The 23,525-nt window shown below is 37.1% G+C and overlaps 4 protein-coding genes across 7 annotated transcripts; 3 read left to right on the forward strand and 1 right to left on the reverse strand.

The window, feature by feature from the left end:
* Nucleotides 97–14,442, forward strand: LOC107616892. 2 transcript variants are annotated; one of them, XR_002353730.1, is made up of 7 exons: nt 97–363; nt 557–637; nt 811–1,260; nt 1,355–1,447; nt 1,581–1,987; nt 2,073–2,801; nt 14,333–14,442. XR_002353730.1 is itself a non-coding variant. In XM_016318781.2 (6 exons), the coding sequence occupies exons 1-6, from the start codon at nt 324–326 to the stop codon at nt 2,730–2,732; spliced, it is 1,731 nt and encodes a 576-aa protein (XP_016174267.1). In that variant the 5' UTR covers nt 97–323; the 3' UTR covers nt 2,733–2,871. The 2 variants fall into 2 exon arrangements, 1 of the variants encoding a protein (XP_016174267.1); XM_016318781.2 differs by lacking the exon at nt 14,333–14,442 and having other exon boundaries at nt 2,073–2,871.
* LOC107617639 lies at nt 14,763–17,546 on the forward strand. The gene is made up of 5 exons (XM_016319452.2): nt 14,763–14,941; nt 15,020–15,490; nt 15,632–15,724; nt 15,805–16,208; nt 16,298–17,546. Exons 1-5 carry the CDS (start codon nt 14,884–14,886, stop codon nt 16,949–16,951), a joined length of 1,680 nt encoding a protein of 559 aa, XP_016174938.2. The 5' UTR covers nt 14,763–14,883; the 3' UTR covers nt 16,952–17,546.
* Nucleotides 17,239–19,200, reverse strand: LOC107617640 (pentatricopeptide repeat-containing protein At2g17033). The gene is made up of 2 exons (XM_016319453.2): nt 18,808–19,200; nt 17,239–18,741 (listed from the first exon to the last, which is right to left on the reverse strand). Exons 1-2 carry the CDS (start codon nt 19,099–19,101, stop codon nt 17,671–17,673), a joined length of 1,365 nt encoding a protein of 454 aa, XP_016174939.1. The 5' UTR covers nt 19,102–19,200; the 3' UTR covers nt 17,239–17,670.
* On the forward strand, nt 19,283–23,173 carry LOC107617638 (DDB1- and CUL4-associated factor 8). 3 transcript variants are annotated; one of them, XM_016319450.2, is made up of 6 exons: nt 19,283–19,446; nt 19,547–19,669; nt 19,810–20,061; nt 20,382–20,525; nt 20,605–21,366; nt 22,780–23,173. In XM_016319450.2, exons 2-6 carry the CDS (start codon nt 19,559–19,561, stop codon nt 23,011–23,013), a joined length of 1,503 nt encoding a protein of 500 aa, XP_016174936.1. In that variant the 5' UTR covers nt 19,283–19,446; nt 19,547–19,558; the 3' UTR covers nt 23,014–23,173. The 3 variants fall into 3 exon arrangements, with proteins under 3 accessions (XP_016174936.1, XP_016174933.1, XP_016174934.1); XM_016319447.2 differs by having other exon boundaries at nt 19,284–19,446; nt 22,406–23,173; XM_016319448.2 differs by having other exon boundaries at nt 19,284–19,446; nt 22,409–23,173.

Here is a 23,525-nt window from a genome sequence, read left to right on the forward strand (position 1 = left end):
GATCACAGCACATCTTTTCAACTGTGGTTTGCCGACAATATTATTAAAGAATAAAGTTCCTTCGAACATCTCCTAAACTTGATCAACATTCAATAAAAAGTTCATCTTGTCGATGACAAGGATCACTTCTCAGCATCAGCATCTAATTAATGTGATACACTGGTTTTAACTTGCGACATTAAAATATATATTCTCAAACGTGGTTCACGAAAAGTTCATCTTTGTTTATTTAAATAGTATTGCTTTAGTTATTGTTCCTGACCACAATCTAATTTAGTGATTCACATTACCCTAAATAGAAGGAAGCATAATATAACAAAGATATGTCTGAATCCAGTGAAACCATCTCACCATCAGCTACAGGTAACTGAGATTGTGTATATGTATTATTTTATTAATGATATCACATTATCAAAATGCTCAAGTGGGTTAGTTACACTAACTTTTGGTCTAGTGAGTAGTATCATACCCTTATGGTTAGTTACGCACCAATTATATATATAGCTGAGTGAAAAACATTATTTATATATAATTTGTTCACTAAATGATGTAACAGATTGCAATAGGTTGGGTATCCAAGTAGAAGAAGCTGAGCATGCACAATTTCGAGATCTTTTTTCTTTGGGGCCAAAGGACAGTAAGTCTTGTTTTGTGTACCCATTTTTTGTTCTTCTATGATGTTATACTCTTTTACTATTTTCCGAACATATTTGATTAGACAACATAGCTTATGCAAATAAAATTAACAAGTCTAATGGATTTTTTACTTGACAAAAATTTAAAGATACCATTCAAATATGAACTGTTCAGGAGCCTATATACGCAAGGCAGTGACCTCAGGGAATTGGATTGAGGCTTCATCTTATGATCCAACTTATTGGGTACATACTCCCTTGACCATGAATGGGGACATACCTCTTCACATTGCTGTGAGCATGCAACACAGCAGTTTTGTTGAAAAGTTGGTGCAACTTATGAGCATGCAAGACATGGAAATTGTCAATGCAGATGGGAACACTGCCTTTTCTATGGCTGTCATTTCAGGAAACATGGAAATCACTACAATTCTACTTAACAAGAACCCGGGATTGGTTCGAATTCGAGGCCAAAAGGATCACATGTTGCCAATTCAATTGGCATGTAAAGCAAGTCACCCTCATATCGTTGAATTTTTATGTGCAAGAATTTCAATGGATACTCTACCCTCTCATCAAGACATTGTTTTGCTGTTTTTCTTGGCACTGAACGGAAACATTTACAGTAAGTTCAACATAATATCTGAATCTTAATTTATATACATTTCAAAAAGAACATTTGTTTATGTTGAAACTTACTTAATGGCCATACATCACAGCTGTGGCATTGAAATTGTTAGAGACATACAGGGAACTTACTACTACTACAAACGAGAAGGGACTAACTGCATTAGAAGTGTTAGCTCAAACATGTTAGTTCTCTCTATTTATACCTTTCTATACTTCATGGGTATTTTTTATTTCTTCTCCCCTTACTTGTATTCTTTGTAATTTGAAGAGTTATTCTTTATAATTTGTAATTAATTACATTGATTATGTTGTTAGCTATTGATCAGAAGGATAGCCCTGCTGGTTACCAAGAAATTCTGAATTTGCTGTTTAAGTTTATGGAAGAAGACTTTTCAAACTCTGAAGGAACTTCAAAAGCAATGTTTGATGCAGCAAAATCAGGAAACATATTAATTTTAAAGCTTATTTTGGAGTACAATCCAAATTTGTTGACAAAAATTAACGGTGATGGACAAAGCTTGCTTCACGTTGCAATTTTATATCGACAAGCAGCTATATATCGAATAATAAGAAGCAATGGTGCATACAAAGTTGCTAATATGCTACAAGTTGACAAAGAAGGAAACAATGTTCTTCACATGGCTGCCAAATTGGTACCTCGAGTCAAATTTGGATCATTGATAAATCAAGCTTCTATTCTTAGTGAAGAGCTCTGGTTTGAGGTGCACCCGCATTCCTTATTAAAGTTTAGACTTTTAGAGTGTAAATTAGGCTTGACAATCTATACTCTTTCATGTTTTCGAATAGGAAGTGGAGACGAGAGTTCCAGCATCATTGAAGACCATGCAAAACGGAGAAGGAGAAACGCCACAAGAATTATTCCATAAAGAACACCACACATTATGTGAAAGAGCTATATCTGAACTGAATGGAATGGCAAGTAATTTTCTGATTGTGGCAACTCTTATGACAACTTTAGGAATAACAGCAGGTCTCAGTGTTCCTGCTGCCATTGAGATTGAAGAAGGGAGTATTCATAAGAGGATATGGTACCATACTTTTCTGCTATCAATTTCTATTGGAATATGCTTGTCCAATGTTGGAATAGTTTTCTTCATTTCAGCCATACTACGTTCAATATGGAAGCAAAAAAGTGGTTACATAAGCTCAAGGCTAACAAGGATTACAATTGGGCATGTGCTGCTTTGTTTCGCTTTGGGAATAATGAGTACATTTTCCTGTGTATCTGCTGCTCTTTTATTCTATGGTTCATCCCCAAAATGGATAATCTATTTTGTTGCTGCACTTGCTGTTCTTCCAGTGATCTTATCTTATGTAATTTATAGTTTTAGTTGGCCTCTCTTAGGGCACTTAGTACTTGCATTTTGTGAGATACCTGCACTCAGGTTACTCTCAGTATTTGGGATTAAGTGGTCTCCTTTCTACGATGGTTTGTGGTTCATATAAAACTTAGGAGTGACTTAGCTTGATGTCATAAAGATTGATTTACTTTCTTGTTTGAGTGGAACAAATAAGGTGATGAGTTTGGAAAACTCCAATTTAAATTTGTGATGATCAAACATTATTAATACAATTAATTACAAAATTATTAATTTGATCTTTATGATTATGTTTACTAATTAATGATTTTGTTATACAGAATTTGATGCTGGCCGAATAGCAAGCTCAATAAGAATAAAAAAAATTCAGCATTGGTTATCAAAATGTTAAAAGATGTGACTGAATTGTTACTTTACTTGTTGGGTCAAATTTTAACTATTACCATTAGCCCAAAACAATTTTTGGTTTGAAACCAACTTGCTTGATCCGAAACCAAAGAGAGATGGAAGAAAGCTTTGCATGCTTAGTTCGGTCACTCACTTCCTCTCAATTTGATGGATTCCAAATTTAATTCAATTAACATTAAATGCATTGGAACCATGAGAGAGAAATGGCAATTGATTTGATTGCTGCCTTAATGATACACGCTACCTAAAGCAAAGGGAAGTAAATTAATTCATTTTAATTGATCAAATCCATTGAATGCTTTCCTTTTACTCTCTCTTCTCTCTCATCCATCTTCTTCATTCGGTCACTTCACAGAGAAAGCATGGAAGCTTTTGCAAGCTATCAGAGTAATGAAGAAGAAGCTAGAAGCAAGCTAAAGACCATTGTAATGATGACAAGAAAAAGAAAAAGAAAACAAAAAGTATGTTATGGCTGAGATTTTCATCACAAATGGTAAGATTTGGTGAAGAGATCTCATGCTCTCCATACCAAAAATGAAAGAAGATCTCGGTCAGAGGAAAAAGATCCTTAAGGGATGGCTTGTCTCAGCTTTTGATCAACCACCACAGGAGGTAGCTACAGTAGCTATGTGATGGAGGATGCAAAAGTTTGAGCAGAAGAAGCTGTCATCATCAAGAACTCATCAAGGGCTAGGGATCGTTCTTGGAGTGCAAGTCAAGATGGATGGTTCGGATTGGTGAAGCTTGGTGTAAAGGGAAGACACAGAGGTAATTGCATGTTGGGTTTTACATTCAGTTTCCTCTCCTCTCTCTCTGGCCGAACCGCTTTGCATGAAGAAGAAGAAGTTGGCTCGGTTCAAGAACTTCAATCTTGGAGGCTTCCCCTTCTATAAATAAGGGAGAACAACCAATACTTGAAGTAAGGAAAAGAGTAAGCACATAGTTCGTATAGCTACCCAAGCTAACAGAAGTTCTTCTCCTTCAATGTTTTCTATTTTGTAATTTTCTATTTAATTTTGTCTGTCTTGAGTCTCATGAAAAAAGACAAACAGTGAGGTTTGTATGAAAAAGTCATAGAGTGGAAAAAGGCAGAGAGTGCAAAATTAAAAGAAAAAAGTCATAGATGTCCTTAGAGTTTCTTTGTACATCTGTGTTGTGTTTCATGATTCTGTGGGAATCTCCTTGCAAGTTGGGTTAGCACTTAGTAGTTAAAAGCTTGGCAGTGACCAAGTCAAGTTCAGGATTGGGGTTTAGATTCTGGACTTGTCCCGGATAGGAAAGTAGTTCCTAGGGAGAATTGGTGTATGTAATCATGAAGATTATAATGAAATTTCATCATTGTTGTGATGGAGACTGGATGTAGACTACATTGCACTTGGCAGCTGAACCAGGATATATCGTGGTGTGATTCTCTCTCTTTCTTCTACTCCATTTCTGTTTCTGCTGCATAGGAGATAAAATCGAAAAATATCTCGTCCCGGGTTATGAGATAAAAAGAAAAAGTCTCGTGACTGGGTACGAGACAAAAATAAAAAAGTCTCCAGAAGTTGTTTCAAGGACCAGCAAGTTTTAATAAGCGAAAAAGGGGCTAAGATTCAACCCCCCTCTCTTTGCCACTGAAAACCATCAATTGGTATCAGAGCTTGGTCTCAAAGAGATCAAGCTTTGCAGCTTAGAGAAAAGATCCAGATGGCAGGAAATAGTGGCTCAAATCTGGTGTCCTACAACCTGACAGAAGGACAGTCAAGCAACAGACCTCCTCTTTTCAATGGGAAAAACTATACCTATTGGAAGGAGAGAATGAAGATCTTTGTGCAAGCAGTGGACTATAGACTCTGGAAGATTATCCTGGAGGGTCCTCAATTTCCAACCACCACAAGTGCCGAAGGAGTAGTTTCTCTTAAACCCAAAGCAAGCTGGACCGAAGAAGATAGAAAGAAGGTGGAGCTCAATGCCAAGGCTGTCAACTTGCTCAACTGTGCTATCAGCTTCGAAGAATACCGACGGGTATCACGATGCACAACGGCAAAGAAAATCTGGGACAAACTTCAAATCACTCATGAAGGAACCACCATAGTAAAGAAGACCAGGATAGACATGCTGAACAGAGAATATGAAATGTTCTCAATGAAGGAAGGAGAATCAATAGATGAAATGTTCAAAAGATTCAACACTATCATTGTTGGCTTGGATGCTATGGAAATTACGTATCCTGATTCTGTGCTTGTGAGGAGAGTTCTAAGATGTCTTACTAAAGAGTGGAAAACAAAAGCTTTAATCATATCTGAGAGTAGTGGTCTAGATTCCATGACATATGATAACTTGAGAGGAAACTTATTTGCTTTTGAAAATACTTATTTGAAAAAAGATTCAAAAAAGAAAGGAATTGCTTTTACATCTGTTACTAACCGCCTGGATGATGAATCCAGTGATAATTCCTCTGAAAATGAATTTGTGTTGTTTGTCAAAAAATTCAGAAAAATGGTGAAGCTCAAGGAGAGAAGCAAGGGAAGCAGCTCTAGGAAACAAAGAAAAGATTTCAGCAAGGTGATATGTTACAACTGCAAAGAAACTAGGCATTTTAAATCGGATTGTCCTAAGTTGAAGAAAGAAGAGAAGCCAAAGAAGGGAAAGAAGAAAGGTCTGATGGCTTCTTGGGAGGACTTGGAAAATGATTCAGAAGATGATGAAGAATCAGAAACTAAGTCTCAACCTTGTCTTATGGCAGACCACGTTGAACAGGTAGTCATTCATAACCCTGATAGTGAAGCTCTTCATCTTATGATAGACCACTTTTCTGAAAAAATTAGATGTTTCTTGCTTGATAACCAAGATCTTGAACAACAAATCACAATTCTTAAAGCAGAAAATAGTTTTCTCAAAGATAAATTAAGGGAGGTTGAAGCTGCTGCTGAACTTGTTGAAGAAAACAAGCAGCTGAAAGCCCAGCTTAAAAGTTGTGTAAGTGATCATTGTATTGTTGCATATGTGGACTGTTTTAAAAGAAATGAAGAGTTGCTTAAAGAGGTTAATAAGCTTAAAGAAGACTTAGCCAAGCTCACTCAAAGTTCTGAAAATCTAAATCAAATCTTGGCTAGTCAAAAACCTCTTTATGATAAAGCTGGCTTGGGTTTCCTCAAATCTGTTGAGAAACATTCTTTTGAAAATATTACTTCATCTTCTAATGATACAAGGTTTCAAAACCCAGCAAGCTTTAACAAAACAGCAACTCCAAGATTTTGTAGACTATGTAACCGAAATGGCCACTTTCCCATTCAATGTTTTTTTGGTGAAAGAATGATTGGTGACAAAGTTTGCAAAATTATTTTTTACTATAATGGATTGGGACAGAGGAGATGGTTTAACGTGAAAGGATCTAAGAAGATTTGGATACCTAAGGTCACTTGAGCTCATTTTGTAGGTATGCCTAGCATCCAAGCGAAAGGACCATATGTGGTACATGGATAGTGGATGCTCTAGGCATATGACCGAAAATGCAACCTTCTTCATAAAGGTTGATGAGTATGATGGAGGGTTTGTCACTTTCGGTGATAATGGTAAAGGAAAAATAGTGGCCGTTGGAAAAGTTGGTAAAAGTTTTTATTCTTTTATAAATGATGTTCTTCTTGTTGATGGTTTGAAACACAATTTACTAAGTGTAAGCCAATTATGTGATTTTGGATATGAAGTTATTTTTAGAAAATTGGTGTGCTTAGTTATTTGTGAAAAATCTGGGGATATTTTATTTGAAGCTAAGAGATGTAATAATGTGTATGGATTGACTCTTGAAGATTTAAAAGATCAAAATGTAACATGCTTTACCTCTCTTGAATCTGAAAAATGGCTATAGCATAAGAAATTGGTTCATGTAAGCATGTACCAAATTTCTAAACTTGTTAAGAAAAATTTGGTAAGAGGAATTCCAAATATTAAATTTGATAAGGATATTACTTGTGATGCTTGTCAATTAGGCAAACAAGTAAAAACCTCTTTTAAACCGAAAGATGGAATTTCTACCAAGAGGCCATTAGAGATGTTACACATTGATCTTTTTGGTCCAACAAGAACTCAAAGTTTAGGAGGTAAACACTATTGTTTAGTGGTGGTGGATGATTACTCTAGATTCGATTGGGTACTTTTCCTTGCTCATAAAAATGATGCTTTCCATGCTTTCTCAACCCTTTGCAAAAGAATTCAAAATGAAAAAGATTTAAAGGTTGCCTATTTGAGAAGTGATCACGGAAAAGAATTTAAAAACCAAGACTTTGAAAAATTCTGTGATGATTTTGGAATTGCTCATAACTTTTCATGCCCTAGAACCCCTCAACAAAATGAGGTTGTTGAAAGAATGAATAGAAGCCTTCAAGAAATGACTAGGGCTATGCTATGTGAAAATGAGATTCCAAAATTTCTATGGGCTGAAGCTGTAAATACAGCTTGTTACATTTTGAATAGGACCATTATTAGAAAAGAGTTAAAGAAAACTCCTTATGAGCTATGGAAAGGAACCCCTCTTAATCTTAAGTATTTCCATGTTTTTGGATGCAAATGCTTTGTACTTAACAATAAAGAAAACCTTGGTAAATTTGATCTAAAATCATATGAAGGGATGTTTGTTGGATACTCCACCACTAGCAAGGCCTATAGAATTTACCTCAAAGATCATAGGACCATAGAGGAATCCATACATGTTTCTTTTTGTGATTCTAATTCAATTCCCAGTACTGTGATAGAAGATGATACAGATTGTGAAGATGCTGTCAACAAGGAAACCAGTGAAGAAAATCCAAAATCTGCCCAAAATGAAGAATCTGTCCATCCAATTTTGTCTCGTCAGGATGGAGGAGACATTTCTGTTTTGTCTCTTGAGCCAGCAAGAGAATCTAGAACAGATCAATCCACTGAATATCATCAACGCTCAACATCACTCCGAAAGCCAAGAGAATGGAAGTCCATAAGGGGCTATCCTCATGACTTTATCATTGGTGATCCCTCTCAAGGAGTAACAACAAGATCCTCCACCAAAAAGCAATCCGAATCAAGCAATTTTGCCTTCTTGTCACAAATGGAGCTCAACAATGTAAAGCAAGCTCTTGAAGATCCTTCTTGGGTCAAAATCATGCAAGAAGAGCTAGCTCAATTCGACAAGAATGAGGTTTGGACATTAGTACCTCATCCGGATGGTAAGAAGGTAACGGGTACTAAGTGGGTTTTCAAAAATAAACTTGGTGAGGATGAAAAAGTTGTTCGTAACAAGGCTAGATTAGTGGTCTAAGGTTACGATCAAGAAGAGTGTATAGATTTTGATGAGTCTCTTGCTCCAGTAGCAAGAATGAAAGCAATTAGGTTGCTTCTTGCCTATGCTGCCTATAAAGGTTTTAAAATGTTTCAAATGGATGTCAAATGTGCTTTCCTTAATGGCTTTATTGATAGAGAAGTGTTTGTGGTACAACCCCCAAACTTTGAAGATAAAGAATTTCCAAACCATATTTTCAAACTCTCAAAAGCTCTTTATGGCCTTAGACAAGCTCCAAGAGCTTGGTATGAAAGGCTTAGTGCCTTCTTGTTGGAAAATCAATTTCAAAGGGGTACCACCGACACTACTTTATTTATTAAAGCATCTAATGATGATATTCTCCTAGTTCAAGTTTATGTGGATGATATTGTATTTGGGTCGGCCAATGAGTCCTTGTGTGAAGAGTTTGGAAAACTCATGACTAGTGAGTTTGAAATGAGTTTGAAATGAGTTTAATGGGAGAGCTAACATTCTTTCTTGGCCTCCAAATTAAACAAACTCCTAGTGGCACTTTTATTCACCAAGGAAAGTATGCCAAAGAATTAATCAAGAAATTTGGTCTAGAAAATTCCAAACCAATGGGTACTCCATTGCATCCAAACACTAAATTTGAAAAGGATGATAATGGTAAAGATGTGGATAAAACAAAGTATAGAGGAATGATAGGCTCACTCATGTATCTTACTTCCTCTAGACCGGTTATTGTTCAAAGTGTGGGTGTATGTTCAAGATTTCAATCTCACCCAAAAGAATCCCATCTTTCGGCTGTTAAACGCATCATTAGATACATTAAGGGAACTAGTGATTATGCCTTACGGTATCCAAAATTTGATGATTTTTGTGCAGTAGGGTTTTGTGATGCAGATTGTGCAGGAGATAGGGTGGATAGAAGGAGCACATCAGGCATGTGTTGCTTCCTTGGAAGCTCATTCAACATGTGGTCAAGCAAAAAATAAGCCACCGTAGCTCTATCCACAGCCGAAGCTGAATATATTTCTGCATCTGCATGTTGTTCACAATTAATTTGGTTGAAAACTCAATTGGAAGATTACAAATTAAAAATCAATAGTATATCCTTGTTCTGTGACAATATGAGTGCTATAAACATTTCTAAAAATCCTGTTCTTCACTCAAGAACAAAGCACATTGAAATTAAATATCATTTTATTAGAGAACATGTGCAAAAGGGAACTATTGATATTCAATTTGTAAAAGCTGAGGATCAACTTGCAGACATTTTTACTAAACCCTTGTGTGAAGACAGATTCTGCACTTTGAGAAATAGTTTGGGAATGATAGAATTAAGTTTTGTTGAAAATTTGTGAATTTTTTTTATTATGTTTGATTTTGTCTCGTAGGAAAGCAGGAGACAAATTTCAGGATGGGTTGAACGGGCCATGATACAAGGGGAGACTGCGCTGACATTAATTATCTTGGGCCCACCAAATCTTTTTTTTATCTTACCTTGATCCATTTTTGAGTTCCTCATTTTTTTTTATAATACTTTTGGGAAGTTATCATTTTAAATCTTGTAGGAAGAAGTGATTGTCAAATCAAATCTTTATCCTTCCCTCATCCCTTGATTCTAAGAGCTAACATTTCAGTTTAGTTTTAAACCCTTCCTTAGTTAATAACCGCGCTCAATAATGGGTATTAACTCCCTCAATTCTCTCTCCACTCAACATTAAATGCTTCCCTAACCTCCCTCCTCTCACTACACTCTTTGGCCTCTCTTCACCTTTCCCTCTTCACTTCTCCATTTTTTTTATATCATGAAAAAGAAAACTGCTCCAAGGAAAAGTGAAGGAATTCTTCTTTCCAAAAAATCTTCAAACCCTCAAACCCATACTCATATACACATTCATTCTACATCCTCTTTATCTCCTACCTCTCATTCTACTGAAACCATGCGCAGAAAGGTCATTGCTCAGAAGACTTCATCAAGAAAAAAGAAGGAACCCGTGGTTGAAGAGGAAGATGAGTCTCATACGTCCTTACCTCAGTCCCCACCAAAGAAAGCTACCCCTGGCTGCAGTTCTCACAAGGCAAAAAGTTACGTGTTACGAGATACTAGGGAGCCCTCGAATCTGGAATCCCTGGATTTCAAGAACAAGTACAACAAAAGCCATTCTCATTTTGATCCAGGAAGGTTTAATTCTTGTGCTTCCTCTGAGTTCCACAAAGAAGTGTTGAAGAAACGTCATCTATGTCCTTCATACTTGGTGAACCTGGATTCTCTGGCTGGCAAAGGGATCAACTTTACCACCCTTTTTGAAAATATGAAGTGGTCTCCTTTGTTCAAAATTCAGAAACCAGTATACCCTGTCCTGGTTCGTGAATTTTATGCAAACATGAGGCTGATTGATGGTGCGATTCCCTCCTGTGTGAAGAAGGTTTATTTGACTCTGAGCAGAGAGACAATAAGCGCTGCCCTGGGGTACGTTGATGAAGGACCAGCAACCTACATGTCAGAAAAATGGGACTCACAAGTGGGAGTCACTCTCCAGATTGCATTGAATCAAACATGCAAGAATTACTCTGCTTTGGATGGTACGGTTCTCACTCATAAAGCTCTTGGACTTGAGAGAGCACTTCTTCACCGAATCATCACTCACAACTTGACTCCACAGAGTGGCTCACACAATAGAGTAACAATTTCTGATACCTTTGTACTTTTTGCTATTGTTACTTCCTCTCCCATTTTCTTTGCATACCTCATGGTTAGACATATGTGGGATTGTGTTAGAAGCACCAAAAAGGCTAACCTTTCCTATGGCATATTTCTCACCTGTATTTTTGAGCACTTCAATGTTGATCTAACTAATGAAGAGGTTGAGAACAAAGTTTCATCAATTATGGGAGGAGGAGTTTCAGGTACAATGAAAGGAACCAAAGGGAAACGATCAATGCCTTCTGACAGTGATCTTGAGAGTCGCCCAGCTGAGCCGTCTAAGGTGGCAGAATCGATCAAGGAAGTCCTCACTGAGTTTTTCAACATTTCCAATCTGATGGTGCAATCATACAAGGCCGCTCGTAAGCTTGCATTCGAAAATGAAAAGGTTTGGAAAAAATGCCAAGAAAGAGTGGGTCTAATGCTTCAGAATTTTGAAGAAGAATTTGGGGCTGCCGATGATGATGATGCAGATGGCTCTGAGTACAATTTATCTGATGATTGATCACTATGTTTCTTGTTGATTTCTGGCTCTGTTTGGCTTATTTTGATACTTTATAGGCTGTTTGAATACTTTAGACCTGTGACATTTTGTTAAACTCTTGGTTATTTTTGTGCTGTTTATATTTTGGATATTTTGCATTCCATTGTCCTTTTTGCAGGTTTCCTTTGATGACAAAAGGGAGAGAAAAGCTGAAAAATTGAAATTGAAAAGTTAAAAGAAACGGGGGTTGAAATCTCTTGTGATTTATGATCACCCCTGTGCACAAACTGATGATATGTTTTGATCACTGGATTTAGAATTTAGATGTTTTTGATCATGATATGCTTTGTTGATACCTTTTGATGTTGGTAACTTACGTTCTGATTTGTTGAAATAACTGTTGAAACCTAGTTATTTTTTATGGTCTGCTGTGTTGATGCCTCATGCTCTGTTTTGTTGAAATATTTGTAGCATTTGAGATTTAGCTGTGACTTGATAATCCCTTTAAGCTTTGATATGTTGATATATTCCTTATACTTTGATATGATTATGCTTGATTAAAAAAATATTTTCCTTGCTATAAACTGATAATTAATTTGCTCTGAAATGGTGGCTGAAAAATGTTGTTTAATCAAATGTTTTGGCAAGCATTTTTTTGGAATTATCAAAGGTATTTCTGTTTTGATTTTATGTACTCTGTACTCAAAACATTTTTTGATTGTGATTGAGTAGAAAATCTTATGCATGATAACAAATGATTTTTGTCTATCACTTCAACTCTGCTCATAAATCAAGCCATTCAACATCTCAAGATTACATATGTTGAATAACATAGTTGCCTTAGGCTTGATAACATTTGTTACAGGTGAAGCTTCCCTTGGTAAAATAGCATACATTAAGGGGGAGCCATGTAACAATTGGAAAGAGAAGGAATCCAAATATTCAAAGGGAGTACTCTAATCTTTGATTTCTTTCCATTTCAATTTTTAATAATGTTTGTCATCAAGGGAGGAGATTGATGAGTTTGAAAAACTCCAATTTAAATTTGTGATGATCAAACATTATTAATACAATTAATTACAAAATTATTAATTTGATCTTCATGATTATGTTTATTAATTAATAATTTTGTTATGCAGAATTTGATGCTGGGCCGAATAGCAAGCCCAATAAGAATAAAAAAAATTTAGCATTGGTTATCAAAATGTTAAAAGATATGGCTGAATTGTTACTTTACTTGTTGAGCCAAATTTTAACTATTACCATTAGCCCAAAACAATTTTTGGTTTGAAACCAACTTGCTTGATCCGAAACTAAAGAGAGATGGAAGAAAGCTTTGCATGCTTAGTTCGGTCACTCACTTCCTCTCAATTTGATGGATTCCAAATTTAATTCAATTAACATTAAATGCATTGGAACCATGAGAGAGAAATGGCAATTGATTTGATTGCTGCCTTAATGATACACGCTACCTAAAGCAAAGGGAAGTAAATTAATTCATTTTAATTGATCAAATCCATTGAATGCTTTCCTTTTACTCTCTCTTCTCTCTCATCCCTCTTCTTCATTCGGTCACTTCACAGAGAAAGCATGGAAGCTTTTGCAAGCTATCAGACTAATGAAGAAGAAGCTAGAAGCAAGTTAAAGACCATTGTAATGATGGCAAGAAAAAGAAAAAGAAAACAAAAAGTATGTTGTGGCTGAGATTTTCATCACAAATGGTAAGATTTGGTGAAGAGATCTCATGCTCTCCATACCAAAAATGGAAGAAGATGATCTCGGTCAGAGGAAGAAGATCCTTAAGGGATGGCTTGTCTCAACTTTTGATCAACCACCACAGGAGGTAGTTACAGTAGCTACGTGATGGAGGATGCAGAAGTTTGAGCAGAAGAAGCTGTCATCATCAAGAACTCATCAAGGGCTAGGGATCGTTCTTGGAGTGCAAGTCAAGATGGATGGCTCGGATTGGTGAAGCTTGGTGTAAAGGGAAGACACAGAGGTAATTGCATGTTGGGTTTTACATTCAGTTTCCTCTCCTCTCTCTCTGGCCGAACCAGTTTGCATGAAGAAGAAGAAGTTGGCTCGGTTCAAGAACTTCAATCTTGGAGGCTTCCCCTTCTATAAATAAGGGAGAACAGCCAAGACTTGAAGTAAGAAAAAGAGTGAGCACAGAGTTCCTATAGCTACCCAAGCTAACAGAAGTTCTTCTTCTTCAATGTTTTCTATTTTGTAATTTTCTGTTTAATTTTGTTTGTCTTGAGTCTCATGGAAAAAGGCAAACAGTGAGGTTTGTATGAAAAAGTCATAGGGTGGAAAAAGGCGGAGAGTACAAAATTAAAAGAAAAAAGCCATAGATGTCCTTAGAGTTCCTTTGTACATCTGTGTTGTGTTTCATGATTCTGTGGGAATCCCCTTACAAGTTGGGTTAGCACTTAGCAGTTGAAAGTTTGGCAGTGACCAAGTCAAGTTCAGGATTGGGGTTTAGATTTTGAACTTGTCTCGGATAGGAAGAGTAGTTCCTAGTGAGAATTGGTGTATGTAATCATGAAGATTATAGTGAAATTTCATCATTGTTGTGATGAAGACTGGATGTAAGCTGCATTACACTTGACAGCTGAACCAAGATATATCGTGGTGTGATTCTCTCTCTTTCTTCTACTCCATTTCTGTTTCTACTGCGTAGGAGATAAAATCGAAAAATATCTTGTCCTGGGTTACGAGATAAAAAGAAAAAGTCTCGTGGTTGGGTACGAGACAAAAATAAAAAAGTCTCCAGAAGTTGTTTCAAGGACCAGCAAGTTTTAATAAGCGAAAAAAAAGGGCTAAGATTCAATCTCCCTTCTCTTAGCCACTGAAAACCATCATAAGGCTTTGTTTATGATGACCATACAAAATTCAAGGCTTTTGTGAAAAAAATGTAAGAAATTGAAGGCCAAGTTAACACTTGTTTGCCGTTTTGCAAGCATGTATCTTTTCCTCAATTGAGTGATTCTCTCATAAAGTATGAATATAGATAAACAATAATGGTAGGTATGGAATTTTATGACCTCTCTTAGCATTCTTTAATATCTTTTTAGTGGCATAAGATGTTATATTATGTTAAATAATTGCTTTTTAGGTTCCAAAATTTAAAAAAGATTAGAGTATAACAACTTGGCTTGGAGAAGCAGAAAGAACAAACTTCCAACATATTATACTTATTTAAGAGACCAATTAAATAATTTGGAAATGCCAAACTTCATCTTAAGGGAGTGAACTTTCCTAAAAAATTCCAACACTAGAATATTTGCCATGGTTGTTCACAGTAGATCATCATCTACTTATAAATGCTATACTCCCGGACCACCAAATTTAGTATTCACAATTTATAGAAGAAAGTGTAAAATCAGTGACTCCCCACCAAATACCACAAGAGTGATATGGCACAATCAGGTGCATTTACCTCCTCAACTACACTTGACATGCTAGACCCTCATGGTAAGTTTAATTATCTAATCATAATTTGTTTAAAATATAATGATACTAAGTTCTTAAGAAAATGTTATATATGTTCAGGTGCATATAAAAGGCATGTATGCATGGCAGCCACATTAGGGGATTGGGGAAAGGCATCATCATATGATGAAACTCAACCAAACTGGATATCTACTACTTTAACTAAGGATGGAGACACAGCTCTTCATATTGCAGTAAGCATGGAACATATTGGTTTTGTTGAGAAGTTAGTGGAACGTATGAGCATGCAAGATTTGCAAATTATGGATGCAGATGGGAACACTGCTTTCTGTATGGCTGCCATTTCAGGAAATGTTAAACTTGCAACCATTTTACTTGGAAAAAATTCAGGCTTGCTTTGGCTTAGAGGCCACAAAGGCATGCTACCAATTCAATTGGCATTTTCAGCAGGGCAGCCTCATATGGTGAATTTTTTATTTGAGAAAACTCGAAGTGATGATATGGACACTCATTTATCATACCAAAACATTGTTAACCTGTTTTTCTTGTCCCTTACCTACAACAATTTCAGTAAGCTACTACTACTATATATGCTTACAGTCAGTTGCATGTTATTTTTTATGCTCCTTTCTTTTCCTTAGCTCATGTTGAAAATTAAGTAATTCCAATGACTTGTGGATTCTCCTTAATTGTTTTGTCATGGACACACAGCTGTGGCATCAATGTTGTTGAAGAGATATCCAGAATTTGCTGGAGCAGAAAATGAAAAAGGGCTAACTGCATTTGAAGTACTTGCTCAGCAAAGTTAGTTCTCTAAACTTTCACTAATTAGTTCTCAGATAATAGTTGTGAATGTAAAATAAATTGATGAGACTCATTGTCAGCCTTTGACAAGGATGCACCTGATTATCAACATATTCTCAATTCACTGTTTAAACACATGGTCGAAGAAGATGATTTTCCAAATTCTGAAAGAATGCCAAAAGCAATGTTTGATGCTGCAAAATCAGGAAACCTCCTTATTTTGGAATTTATCTTAAAGCACAATCCAAAATTGTTAATGAAAAAAAATGGCGAGGGGAAAACCTTACTTCACCTTGCTATTTCATATCGACAAGTATCTGTGTACCAACTAATATTGAGCAAGGGTGCATACAAGAATGCTATTGTGCAAGAAGTTGACAAAGAAGGAAATAATGTTCTTCATTTAGCTGGGAAGTTGGAGGCTAAAGGAAGATTCGGATCAATAAATCATGTTCTAATTCTAAGTGAGGAGCTTTGGTTTAAGGTGCATTCAGATTATCATCATCTTTGACATTTGGTTAATTTACTTTATCCATTTCTTTCATCTAAATCCTTTCTATTTTTGAACTGTAGGAAGTAGAGAAGATAGTTCCACCAGGATTCAAAACAATGCAAAATAAAGAAAAAATGACTCCAAAAGAATTATTTCATGAGGAACATGCAGACTTAACTGATTCAGCAGTATCGGAACTGAATGAAATGGCAAATAATTTTCTAGTTGTAGCAACTCTAATTGTAAGCTTAGGGATAACGGCAGCTCTCACTATTCGTACTAACAACATTCAAGGAAAGACCCCTCTCTTTCAAGACAAGATATGGTACATTATATTTCTTTTATCGGTTGGATTTGGAGTAATCACCGGTGCACTTTCTATAGTCTTCCACACTTCAGCTATACTTCGTTCAACCTGGAAGCAAAGAGGTTATCCTGTCACCTCTCGGCTAATTAGGATTATATCAGGGGATTTTATGCTTTATATCTCTATGGGAGTCATGATTACCATTTCTTGTATGACTGGTGTTGTTTTGATCTACACCTTCTTCCCCAAATGGATCTTTTTACTTGCTGCTGTATTTTGTGTTAGTCCAGTGGTCTTGGTATTTGTTGTGTACGTGTATGTTTGGCCTCTCAAGTTGGTCCTACTACTATCATTGCTTGAGAGAGTAACAGGGGGAATGTTCTATAGATTTGGGATTAGGTGGACTGCGTTTGACCTCATCGGTTAGTGAGTCAGATGAGGCTTTGTGTAACCAGAATAAATAAGGTTTTTGTGTGAAAAATGTTATAAGATATTGAAAATAAAAGATATTAAAGCAGAAATTCTCACTTTTCTGGTTTCGCATATTTTCTTTTCCTCTATTGAGTTACCTTGGGTAGAGTTTGACTATAAAACACAACTAATCTTGAGGACATATAAGGCTTACAATTTGTTAGGGGCTACTATATAGAAGCCGAGTACTCGCGTCAATCTAGATGATCTCTGGCTTGTAATTAATATGGTAGGGTGGGAATCCATGTTAATGACAAGTTGAATTCAATACTCAATAGCACCAATTTTTAGATAAATATATCACTATTCTATGATTATCATCAACAGCAACAAAAGCTTGATTGCTCTTATCCTACCTGAAAGGAAAAGTCCTTATCGATAATCTCTTCATCCTGCACAACCAAGCTGTTCCCATTTGCCTATGACGAACACCACCTTAATCTCCATGGTAGATAAGAGATCTCTTCATACTGTATGCTCTTTCTGAAGCAGAACCATTTAGTCTTTAACCAACCCATCATTTGCTCATCATATATAAGAAAATTCATTCAGAGTAATAGACAATTAACCTATTGTTGGCATTTCTCCAACACCAAAGAAATTGATCCTCCACCCATGTTGGTGAACTTTAATTAATCATGAATCAAGTTGTAATGCATGGCTTGCAGTCCTTGATTAACATAACCAGTTTTTCACGGCTCTACCTTTGGCTACAAGGCAACCATTATTCTTCCTATCAATCCTCAAGGGACTTCCCATATTCACCATCATCTTCTTAACCAACACTTTTACAGGAGACTCTCCTCTGACATTGCTATGCTTTCCTAACCCACAAACCACAGTGATTTCTGCTGGAATCCCATAATTCGAGTCATTCAATCTCCGTTGCATCTCTTTCAACCAAAGCAGCATGATCAAATAGGATGAACCCAAATGACATCCATGCAAATCCAATTTAGCCTCTGATGAATCCCACACCATTACCTCCTCCAAAATCACACAAGAATCCAGTAACTCCTTAACTACCATAGCCTCCCCTCCTTCCAATCTAACATTCAACTCCTCAATTGACAGCGGCAACTCATTCAGCTCCGCCATCATTCTCGTGATCATTGGGCAAGAGTTTGATACAGAATTGTAGGTTCTGACTGAGAATGAGATGCCTGAGCTTCTCATCTTCTTAAGCCAGGAAACCATTTCCATGTGCTCACCATGAGTACCATAAGTTGAAAGAACCATATTGGCGCAAACAGTGTCAATCTCAAAGCCACTTCTCTTCATTTGATCCACAACTCTATGCAAATCATGGAACAACCCCAACCTCCCATAACCATACATAATGGACTTCAACTCAAAAGCTGAAGGGTCAATCCCTCCACCATTGCCTCTCAAATCCTCAACCAAATCCTCGGCTTCACGAGGCCTATCCATTGCACACAAACCACTAATCATATACTCAAAAGCCCTGCGTTTTATGTAAACAGAGGAAGAACTACGAAGAAGCTGGTTCAGGTAACAATAAGCAACATCAAAACCTTTCTGTGAGCCTCGCTTGGAGTGTGACTCAAGCAACTTACAGTAGAAAAGAGCAAGCTCTCTGTTTCGTGATTCGAGCTTGGAAGTGGCCTCAAAGACCAGAGCTTCAGCTTCCTCAGAACGACCCAGTTGATCAAGAAGCGCTGCAAGGTCCGCAACAATGGCAGGGTTCCAAGTGAACCAGGAAGCTTGGGCGATACATGAATAAAGCTGCGAAATTTAGGGAAATTAGAAAAGGTGGAAAGAAGAAAAGGGTTTAGGGTTTACGGCACTTACAGGGAGGGCGAGAGAAGAGAGGTGGGGGAAGGAGGAGGAAGGAGATAGAAGATGAGAGAGAGTGGATAGAGCAACCGATTTGGGAGAACCATTAACGAATCGTCGAATGAATGTGTGGGTTCCGGAATCGGAATTTGCTGCCAGCTTTGTGAGGAAGCGTTCGCCTTGTTTGGTTAGCGTACACCTACACCTCTGCATCATCACTGTCATGGTAACGGTAACTGGTAGTGACAGTGACGGAGACGGTGGTGGTTGGTTCCATCTCCACTGGAGTTGAACACTCACACTCCCCATTCACAGAGTGACACTGAGATTAGAAGACAGAGGTTAAAAAAATGTTTTTTTTTTTTTTTTAAGTAAAAAAGTTGGTAGAGTGAAGAAAATAACTGATTAACGATCACGGTCCACGGGCTTTTCTTATGGCTTTATGGGCCATGGGGCATTTCACTTTCACATTTGGGGGTTAGGGTACCGAAAAGACAAGACTTTTCGGGAATCTCATGACACAATCCAATGATTAATTAAGCAATTTATTTATGTGGTCATTCCTTCATCATCTTCTTCACTTGTAAGCTCTCACTTTTCATTCTCTCTCTGCTGCTTACTGCTTCGCGTGTGCTTCTCTTCTCTGACACCAAGGTAATATCATCATTATCATCATCGTCATGGGTTTATTTTAGTGGAAAAATCGTTCCTTAACCCTTAAACTGGAATCTTGTCTCTTGCTTTGCGGTTGCAGTGGGCACGAACGATGAACAAGAGGCCCAGAACCACCATCGACAAGCCTCTCCTCGATCTCTGCCATCGAGAGCTTGGTCAGATTTCCAACCGCAATTTCGCTCACCGTCTTGCCGCTTCCGAGGTTCAATCCCTAAAAGTTTCCCTTTTTTTTCGTGTCATGATTCGCACTGAATTTTGATCATTGAAATCATTCAATTGTGCTCCTTGTACTTTGGATCAGAGCCTTTATTTATGGTTTAATCAAATTTTGGCATGTGTTAGGACCTTGTGCTTCGGCTTGATGTGTTGAGGAAGCTGGAAAAGCATAGAGGGTGTGTCAACACAGTTTGCTTCAATGCAGATGGTGACATCTTGGTGTCTGGTTCTGATGACCGCAGGGTCATTCTTTGGGACTGGGAATCTGGCCATATTAAGCTCTCTTTTCATTCTGGTCACACTAACAATGTTTTCCAGGCTAGGATCATGCCCCATTCCGATGATCGAAGCATTGTCACCTGCGCTGCTGATGGACAGGTATTCTAGTCTATCATTCTTGATTCCATTATTTCATTTGAGCGTGTTCAGATAAAGGAAGTTCTGTGTTTGTGTTTGTATTTATATGTATCACATCAAAGCCTTGGGTTGGTTCTAATTATGCTATCCTTAGTAGTCTCAAGGAATGGTAAATGTCACACTAGGATGGGATTAAGGGAATGTGTTTACCAAAGTTGTTCATCTCTACCTTTAGGGCTTGAAAAGAAAATGTTTTGTGCTTTGAATATGTTTGAAATTTCAATACTCTTAGGTCGTTGGCTAAGAGGCAGTTGGTTCCTTATGCAAACTCTTAATTTCAGGTGAGACATGCTCAAATTCTTGAACGTGGCAGAGTGGAAAATAAGTTGCTGGCCAAGCATCAAGGACGGGCTCATAAGATGGCTATTGAGCCTGGTAGCCCTCATATATTTTACACCTGTGGTGAAGATGGATTAGTACAGCATGTGAGTCATTGACATGTTTGCTAATTTTACTTTGATTTTTGTTTATCCGTTATTCATTGCTCCCTAACCATTGTTACAGTTTGATCTGAGAACTGGCACCGCAACAGAACTCTTTACGTGCCAGCCAATTAAGGACAGATGGGATTACATTCCAGTCATCCATCTTAATGCAATTGCAATTGATCCAAGGAATCCAAATCTGTTTGCAGTTGCTGGGTCTGACGAGTATACTCGACTTTATGATATTCGCAAATATAAGTGGGATGGATCCTCCGATTTTGGCCAGCCAGTAAATTTCTTCTGCCCTCCACACTTGATTGGTGATCAACGAGGAGTTGGAATAACAGGCTTGGCATTTTCTGAACAGAGAGAGCTACTAGTATCATACAATGATGAGTATATTTATCTTTTTACACAAGATATGGGCCTGGGGCCTAACCCTGATCTCGGTTCCCCTGTATCTATGAACAGTGATTCAAGTGAAATGGGAGGTAGTCTTGGCTCTGCAGCCTCACTGTCAAACATTTCTGGCTCTGCTGATGAGAAAATCACTCCGCAAGTTTTTAAGGGACACAGGAATTCTGAGACAGTGAAGGGTGTTAACTTTTTTGGGCCTAAGTGTGAGTATGTGGTAAGCGGGTCAGATTGTGGTCGGATTTTCATTTGGAGAAAGAAAGATGGGCAGCTTATTCGTGTCATGGAAGCGGATAAGAATGTTGTGAACTGCATTGAGTCTCATCCTCATACAATGGTTCTTGCAAGCAGCGGAATTGAGTATGACATCAAGATGTGGACTCCAAAGGCACACGAGAAAGCTACTTTGCCCAAAAACATTGAGCAGGTATGAACTCTGTCTTCTTGAGCTACTTACTGCAACTCAAAACTTATCATTGTTTGGCACTGTGGGCAATGCATTTTATGTGCAGGAAGCTCTGAATTTGTTTATAAATCTCTGATAGGAACAATTTATATGAAAACTTTTCCTTTTTTCAAGTTAAGATAAGAACCTTAATAAATAATGTGAAGTTTTATCAAAACTCTTCTCTTCCTTCTTTCTACCTTCTGTCCCGGGTTGTCTCCGAGTCTCATTCAGTTCAAAATCCTAGAAGTGTGATTTCATAGGTGCCATATATTTGAAAATCATGTCTTCACCAATTGCTATTTAATAATGGACCCTTTATGAAACTATCAAAATTAATTGGTTAACTATGTAGACCTGGACAAAGTCTTACTTTACGATTCTTACCCGTCCTACCCACTATCTAGTTCGGTGCTTGTTAGAGCAGCAATTGTGTACACAGCAACAGAATTGTTCAGCTCTCAATCACCATGTCATTTGACAAATCATCTGGAAAATGATCCGAGTTAGTTCTACTTTAGCCAGTTGAATGGTTCACATTCTGGTGATTTAGCAAGCTGTGGTGCATCGATCTAAGGCAACATCAATCTAGTTTTGCTAGGCTTGAACATTCTGCCTCAAAGGGAGGTGGGTGGGTGCCTCTCCGCCCTGCCCCTGGATCTTTTCATTAGGAATTCAAAGCATAATGAATATATTTTACTTAAACGGATGATTTTGTGGAAGTGACATAATACTTCCTTATATTTATCTGCCCAAATTTAATTTCTGGATTAGTTTAAAAGACTTGGATTTAAAAATAAAAGTCTAGCATGCTTGCAAAGTTTTGCAGAGTGGATTAATTGTAAAATTAGTTTTAATACATTGATTTTGCTCAAATTTAGGAAGCTCCTACACTAATGCGATTTTAACACCAATTTGGCATATTGTTAAATTAATAAATCATGAGAAGGATTGGCTTTTTATGTTCATGAACTGATTGAGCAGCAGAGGAACTAATTTCTCTGCTGTTACTTCTTTGAAGAAGGTTCTCTTGTTTGATCCAATTCATTGGTTTATTGATGATACTACCGATGACGACGATGAGGAGGATGATGACAGCGATGTTGATGAGGATGAGGACGATGATATGTTTGACGACGATGATATGTTTGATGATGACAATGATCTTTATGACGAGGATGATGATGATGGTTCTGATGATGACGGTGGCAATAGTGACGAATGTGTTGATGATGCAAATGTTGACACCGGTGATTTTAGTGATGATTGTGATGACGATGACAATGACAATATGGGTGGTGGTGTTGATGATAATAATGATGACAATCGCAATGATGATAATTTTGATGGTGGTTGTAATGCTGGAAATTTATGATAATTTTGTGTGTCCAACAGAAACCCAAGGCTAGGGGCTGGATGTACCGGATAGCTTCTCCTGAAGAACTGATGTTGCAACTGTTTTCACTTCCAAGAAGGAGGGTTAGGACAAACAACAATGGAGAAAATTCCGCTGCGGATCGAGAACTTCTGGAGTTGATCTTGACATTCAACGCTAATAGCGACAGTTCTAATGATGACGACGACGACGATGGCGGAGACACAGTGAGTCAAGAGGACTTGTTCAGTTGAGTTTGCAGAGTCACAATATGTTTATATAACAATGGTAGCAATTGTACATATTATATAACATAGGATTTACAATTATCTTGTTGAGTTGGAACCTTACCTCTACTATGTCTAAACATTATTATTACTCTCTATACAATTGATCTTAAAATCTTTGTGGTCATTGTTTCTCTTTTAAAAGTTTGCTTCTGTTCATTCTGCACACAGGTTAAGTTATTTGACCTATATTAATTCTTTGATCTCAGTTATCCACAGAAAACTGAACTGAGAAAATGTCTAATAATGTATGCATTGAATAGTAAAATTAAAATCTATTGAATTTCAGGGAATAGATATCGACTCATATTTTAATGTCACATTTTTATTTTACAAATAAAAAAAATTACGTGTGAAGTGATATTATCTGAAAGAAGATCATTGTTTTTGAGTTTCGCCAATTTATAATTTGATAATTTTGCTTGCAATTAATAAAAGAATAAATATTAGAATTAATCTTTTAACAAATTTTTGATATA

Source organism: Arachis ipaensis, chromosome B09 (genome assembly GCF_000816755.2).
Source record: "Arachis ipaensis cultivar K30076 chromosome B09, Araip1.1, whole genome shotgun sequence".
NCBI lineage: Eukaryota > Viridiplantae > Streptophyta > Magnoliopsida > Fabales > Fabaceae > Arachis > Arachis ipaensis.